This window comes from Emydura macquarii, unplaced genomic scaffold, assembly GCF_026122565.2.
Source record: "Emydura macquarii macquarii isolate MOO-44397 ecotype Brisbane River unplaced genomic scaffold, CSIRO-AGI_Emac_v2 contig_2383, whole genome shotgun sequence".
Classification (NCBI taxonomy): Eukaryota; Metazoa; Chordata; order Testudines; family Chelidae; genus Emydura; species Emydura macquarii.
In genome coordinates, this window is record NW_027132520.1 from 1 (window position 1) to 6,976 (window position 6,976).

At 48.3% G+C, this 6,976-nt stretch overlaps 1 protein-coding gene across 1 annotated transcript; it reads right to left on the bottom strand.

Annotated features, from left to right (window-relative positions):
- Positions 1-371: 371 nt before the first annotated feature.
- On the bottom strand, positions 372-6,666 carry LOC137161851 (olfactory receptor 52P1-like). Its single transcript, XM_067561361.1, has 3 exons — positions 6,537-6,666; positions 1,091-1,250; positions 372-1,032 (listed from the first exon to the last, which is right to left on the bottom strand). Exons 1-3 carry the CDS (start codon positions 6,664-6,666, stop codon positions 372-374), a joined length of 951 nt encoding a protein of 316 aa, XP_067417462.1.
- Positions 6,667-6,976: the final 310 nt, after the last annotated feature.

A 6,976-nucleotide genomic window follows, 5' to 3' on the forward strand; every position in this document is an offset into this window, starting at 1 on the left:
GAGTCAAAGATGGAGGAGAGTGAGGAATGGTGAGAATCAACAACCATACTGATGGAAAAATACGACGGACAACATATGAGAAGCCACCAGGGCTGGTGGTCTAAAAATCACATAAAGGCTAAGTGACAGGGTGTGTGGGACTTGAGGACGATAGTGATTTTGGAAGAGATCAGGTGATGGAGAGATGGAACTTCGCAATGGAGAGGGCAGTGCTTGGTGATGCAGTGATAAGACATTAGGCGTGAGGAACTTGAAACTGTGAACTGCCACAAGGCTGAGCTCAGCCAAATTGGGACAGAGCACCCTTGATTAACGAGGAGACATCCTTTCCTCTCCTGTCACACATGTTTAGAGTCAGTGGCCCCAGACGATCACATTCTGCAGGTGTATTTTCCCATTTTGTCACGAAGCTCTTTGGTTTTGACCCCATAAATGATGGGGTTGAGCATGGGGGGCATAAGGAGATAAAGGTTGGCCAAGAGGATGTGAACATGGTCAGCGATGCCCTGACCGAACCTGTGTGTCAGAACGGAGAAAAGGTTGGTAGTATAAGTCACCAGCATCACACAGATGTGGGCTGTGCAGGTGTTGAGGGCTTTCCGGTGGGCTTTCTTGGAGGAGATCCTGAGGATGGCCCTGATTATCAGCCCATAGGACAGGCCAATGAGTGCCAGGTCTAACCCGATGATCACTAATGTTGTCACCAGGCTGTACATCCGGTTGACGCTGGTATTCCCACAAGACATCTTCACCACAGCGATGTGCTCACAGTACGTGTGGGGGATAACACGGTTGGCGCAGAATGGCAGTCTCCGCAGAAGCAGGGGCTCCGGCAGAACCAAGAGAACAGATCGAATCAAACCCACTAGCCCTAGCTTAGCGATTCGTGTGTTGGTGAGGATGGTGGCGTATCTCAGAGGGTGACATATGGCGACGTAGCGATCGAAGGCCATTATCACAAGGACGGCTGTGTGCATAGCAGCAACCGTGTTAAAGAAGAACATCTGGGTGAGGCAGCCATCCACAGTGATGCTTTTGTAACGGAACCAAAATATGCACAGTGCCTTCGGCATGACACAGGTAGACATACCGAGTGTCTGTGAGCGCCAGCATGGAGAGCAGCAGGAACATGGGCTTGTGCAGGGTCTGCTCTTTGCCAACAACAAACAGAATCATGAAATTTCCCAGCAGGCTGATGATGTAGAACATAGAGAAAGGGATGGAAATCCAGATGTGGGCAGCATCCATCCCTGGATGCCATTTAGGATGAATGCTGACGTGGTCGGAGGGGGTGAGGCTGGTGCTCGGACATGTGAGGTGGCCAATGCGCTATTCAGCCTCGAAATGCTCAGGATGCCTGTGAGGGGAAAGAAGCACAGTGAGAGGGGTTAGGTACTTGCTAACAAATAGCATGTTAAATTTTTAGTTAGTAACAGTCTAGAAAGGGGGTTGAGCAGTGAGATGGTAACATTTGCATAAAGGAACAAATTATTTAGGCCGTTGTCCATTCCAGAGATGGCCTCAGACATCCAAGGTCGGTGAACAAGCAACATGACAGGAGATGACATTCAATGCAATCATTGCAAAGTATATGCCCATTGGAGGGAAAAACTTTAACTCCTTACAAGGTTCTAATTTACCTCTATGAACTCAGGAGAGGGACATGGTGTGACGGTACTCGACTCTGTGAAACCCTGCTCAAAGTGCCAGCATGGCCAAAATCTAAGGAAAAGGTTGGGAAACAGGAGGAGTGGGATGGGGAATAATACAAATGTACAATGCCGTGAGGTCAATGTTTCACCCTCCTCTGGACTCCTCTGTGCAGTACTGAGCACCCTTCTCAAACAGGATATTGCAGAACTAGAGGAGTTCAGAATGATGAAGGGCCTGGGAAAAGGCTCACAGGGACAGAGGTTGAAAAGACTGGGGTTCTTACCTTAGAAAGTAGAGGAATAAGAGGGGATTTGAGAAGAGTCAATAAAATACTGACTGGTAGAGAGTATTTCAAGCATGTGTTCTCCCTGTCTCATAACACAAGTTCAATAGGCTACTCAATTAAACTGAAAAATGGCAAATTCAACACTCATTACAAAAAGAATGCTTCCTTCACTCAGTGCATAATTAGACAGAGGAACTCATTGCCACAAGATGAAGTTGAGGCCAGGAGCTAAGCAAGAATTGGATGGGGTTAGGATATTTGTGTGGATTAAATCTTTTATTACAATAGATACAGCTAAATAAATATCTTGGAAAGCCAGTACACCCGCAAGTTTCAGGGCACAAGGCAATCTCTGGCTGTAGGTCTTAAGATGACAGCATCAAGAAGGTTAGGTTATCCCCTCAACATCTTCTTCAGCAGCCACTAGCTTTGTCTCTGTCAAAGAGAGGACACTGGATGTGATAGACCATAGATAGATGGATCCACAATGCTATTGCTCTTTTGAAAAGGAGCCAAGTTTACCCCATGGAAACGGACACTATCATGCCAGGCTGGGACTGTGTGCTCTCTAACTTCCCTTGTTTCTTTTGGTGAGACACTTTCTTAAAGGCACCCAGCTTTCTCTGAGACATACCAAGAACAGTGGCTTTCTTATTCTGCCTTGTTAACTGACAGGGGTAAGGAGAGACACTTGCCAGCAAACCAGCTGTTTACCTTCTCATGCAGATTCCACAAAAATCGGGGGAAGCTAAATAAGGAAGAGGACAGGTCACTGATTCAGAGCAATAGGGACTGGTTGGAAAACTGGGTTGAAGCAAACAATATGTGTTCTAATCTAGCTATGTAGATGTATACGTCTAAGAACAAAGAAGGTAGGTGATGCTTATGTGATGGGGTCTCTATCGCGGGAAGCAGTGACACTGAACAAGATTTGGGGAACGGGGTGAGTGAGGGGATAATATTGGATGTTGATACACTGGAGAGGATTCAGAGAAGAACAAGAAGAATGTTTAAAAGATGAGAAACTCTCCTTTACAGTGATAGACTCAAAGAACTCAGTCAATCTACTTCGTGTAAGAGAAATGATGAAGGGGTGACTTGATAACAGTCTACAAGTCCCCACAGAGGGAACAAATATTGAATAATGGGCTTTTCATGGTAGCATAGAAATGTATAACACCGTCCAATGGTTGGAAGTTGATGTCAGACAATTACTGAATATAAATAAGGTGTACAACTTTTAAATATAGAGACTAATTAAACATTGGAGCAATTTACCAAGGTCATGGCAGATTCTACAACACTGAGATTTTCTAAGCCAAGGTTGGATGTTTCTCTATAAGCTCAGCTCTAGGAATTCCTTGGGGGCAGGTCTCTGGCCTGTGCTATACTGGAGGTCAGACTAGATGATCACAGTGGTCCCTTTTGCCTGGAGATCTGTTAACATGTCCCTGCAGCACATACAGGAGTCAGCTGGAGGCATTTTACCTGGAAGCTCCTGCCTGAGCTTAACTGAAGGCATTTTTTTTTACTTATGAAAGTGCTGAATTTAGTCCCAGGCGGGAAATGTCTCATGTGACTTTAGAGCCTGGGAAGTGATACTCTAGGTGTGTTTTTCACAAGGCCGAGGCATCCCGTGAGACACTGTGTGGATGAACATTTTAGATGAGAAAAACAATGACGAGACCCTATAATATCTGGGTCCTGAGGAATGTACATCCGCCCTCCCTCCCACATAGACATCAAGTGTTCCTGGATCTCCCCCCAGTCAGATTTCCAACACTGCCTGGTTTCCTCTCAGCCAGAAACATGCTTTTATTTTAATTGAATTTTGGTGCTTCTCATCCTCTATAGAACCAGAGACACAGGAGAACAGAGAGAGCAGCACCGCACCAGCCACCGAAAGAGATCGTTACCCTACTTGTTTAGAACCTCTAAGCAATGAGTTTAACATTTCAGCTACTCTCCTCTCGGTTCTTCTCTGGGCCAGATGAGCTCACACATCCTTAGAGGCTGCAGGACGACTCCAGCTGAAGTCACTGGAGGCTCATGGCCGGTGAAAATCAGGCCATTTACTAAAGTCCTTTTATGTGGATTTGGGGTGAAATCCTGGCCCTGATGGGAATTTTGCTACTGGTATCAATGGGACCAAAATGTTATCCTTAGTTTTGAACTTTAGGCTTTCTGCCGTGAAAATCAAGGCTTTAGGTCCTGCAGCTGCGAGAGCTATTCTGTGAGGGTGCTGAAAGAGTCTGAGGGAAGATCCCCAGTTTATGAGACTTCCTGAGACTGGACATGAAAGATGGGGATTTCAAAACACAGGGGTCCTGATTTTCCTCTTAGTGATACCAGTGTCAATCTGAAGTGAGCCACTGAAGGCAGAAGGTGAGAGCAGAATCTGGCCAGTCTGTAAAGCCCTGTGTGACCCATTCGTGTTGTGAAATCTCGGGTATCACGGATATCAAATGCAGAGGATTTTTGTACACTTATTAACATGGCAGTAAAGTTCCAGAATTGGAAAACTTGGACGAACAAGAGAAAAACTAAACATATTGAAAAAAAGGAAGATACTGAGATAGATAGACAGACATAGTAAGAGAGAAGAAAATGAATTTAAAAACAAATATTTTTCTAAAATATTTACAATAAATCTTTCGTTCCTATTCTAAATCCCTTCATGTTTCTGACAATATTAAACAGTTCAAGTCTCCATGCTGGAGAATTCCTGCCCAGATTGTTTTTGACCTGAACCGTTCCCGAGCCCTTAGCACTAACATTATTGCAGAAACAGGCAACTCACCTGAATTGCACGCAGCAGAGAGAGGAAATCTCCTTCCTGCGGCCCGAGAATGAGTGTACGAATCTCACATATGACATTTGCGGTGCTGGACAGGGACCTTTATGTTTCTCCCATACAGTCCCTGAGGATTCTGAGATTGGCCAGGACTCCGGGACAATTCCCTGTGCTCCGTGAGCAGGTGGAGGGGTAGAAAATAAACTCAGGAGAATTTCAGCGTAAGAACCTCTCCAGAGAGTAAAGAGAAAATACACTGATAGCAGAGGCTCAGATTGTCAGGGCTAACTGAGACTTGCAGACTAGCTTGAGTTGTCCTTCAATGCTAAAATGCCAGAGAGAAAAGAACAGCCAAGGGTTAGACGTGCTCATTTATTTCTCATAATTTCTATACTGCTGCTCAATTGTCATAGAATCTGAGCATCTGCTGCTGCTCCCGGCTGATGAGCTCCGGGCTGAATCCCTGAGACCCAGACGTGCACGTGGACAGGCTCTTGTGCATCCTTGTTTCAGTAGTAGTATTTCCACACTGAGTAACAGTCCCACCCATCCGATAGCCTCTCTGACAGAGGGCAGCACAGATTGCCCCAGCTTAGTCATAAACCCCTCAGTGCAATATCCTTCCATGGGGAAGCACTGACCATAACATATGGCTGTTTTCATCTCTGTTTGCTGGCTCCTGTGCTGGTTCCTTATTAAGTGGCTGGCCTTATAGGGACCTTAATTAGGGAATTCCCACCCCCTAATTAGGGTCAGCTATGACCTGGCGAAGTTATGAGCTGCTACCGCCCTGACAGCATATTGCACAAGCGCACAAGCTTCTTCAGCAGCATTCTTGGCACAGGTCCCAATCCAGGACATCTGCAGCATGGTCTTCAATCCACATCTTTGCATCAAACAACACCCTCACTCGGCAAGACAGAGACGATGCTGAGTTTGGCAGAGCGGTTCTGCAGACTGCGTGCCAATGAACGCCGATCCCTCCTCCTGCACAATGGCTTGGGAGTCACCTACACTGGAATCGAGATGAGCAAGCACTTGAAGAAGGAAAAATGGGAGCACAAATGCTAATCAATTAAAGTGGCAACAACATCCAAACTTGCACAACTTCCATATCCCACCCATGTGAGAAAAAAAGGGCAGTTTGTGCGTGGTAGAGATGAGAGAAAATGGAAACAGGCTCTCGAGACAGCGTGGTCAGGGACTCCATTACAAGTGTGTTCAAGTGTAGGATTTCCCCAACCCCTGTAAAGAGAGAGCCCACCCACCTAAGTTTCTAAGACCATGTGTAGGCCAGTGGCATGGTCTGGACAGGCATTGCGATGCTTCATCAGGCCCAGGCTCAGAGGAAGGCCACAGCGCCTTCCTTTAGGGGAATAAGCTGTGTCTGTTTAAGAGTTTATAGCCCCCGGCCTTCCCACAGGCGGGGCAATTAACGCAGTCTAATGCCTCCGGCCCTCAGGCAGGGTGAGACAGGTGAGCAGTCTGTAGTCTCCAACCCCTCAGGCAGGGTGAGACAGGTAAGCAGCCTATAGCCTCTGTCCCTTTGGCAGGACAAGGCAGATATGGAGTGGATCCGCTGTCTGCAGTGGCAGGGCAGAACCCTTTCTCCCGGCGTGGCTAGGGAAGGAGGATGCAGGCCCACCCGTCCACTGCGTCTCAGCCCAGGGCCCCAGCAGTCGCAAATGCCTTTGCCACTGAATCTGCGGGGCTCCTGCCACAACACGCCGACAGGGTCTTGCCCCTGACTCAGCCACTGGCTATGGTTGCCCTGGGCCACTTCCTCCCCTGGTCCCCAGGTACCTGTGTCCTCCGTGTGCTCGGGGTCACTGGGGTACTCAGCACGCAGCAGGCTCAGCAGTCCCTCTTCATCGACCGGCGGCAAATCAGGGAGCTCCTCTGTCCAGGTCACAGGGCTCCGGGGGCTCGGCATCAGGCAGTTCCTCCAGGTTAGGGCTGGCCTCAGGGGGCATCTCGCACACACAGGCCTTGGGGGACTCGGTCCAGGCACTGGGGCCCGGAGGCCCTATCCAGTCCCTGCGGCTCGGTAGCCCGGTCCAGTCACTGAGGCCCGGAGGTCCTACCTAGGCCCTGGAGCTTGGTAAGTCGGGCTGTCTCAGGCACCTCTGTCCAGGAAGGTGGTTGCTTGGGGCGGCTGCCTGGCTGGGGTCAGGTCTATGTTGCAGCTGGCAGGACGGCACATCTGCCTCCAGCGGCAGCCTGTGTCCTACTGAGCTGTGGGG

Bases quoted from the DNA above. Each gene is read 5' to 3' on its own strand.
- LOC137161851 (XM_067561361.1), bottom strand. From the start codon at position 6,666: ATGCCGAGCCCCCGGAGCCCTGTGACCTGGACAGAGGAGCTCCCTGAT. The intron at 1,251-6,536 runs GTACCTGGGGAC...AATGGCATCCAG, and splicing joins CGAGCACACGGAGGACACAG to GGATGGATGCTGCCCACATC. The intron at 1,033-1,090 runs GTATGTCTACCT...CCGTTACAAAAG, and splicing joins CTGGCGCTCACAGACACTCG to CATCACTGTGGATGGCTGCC.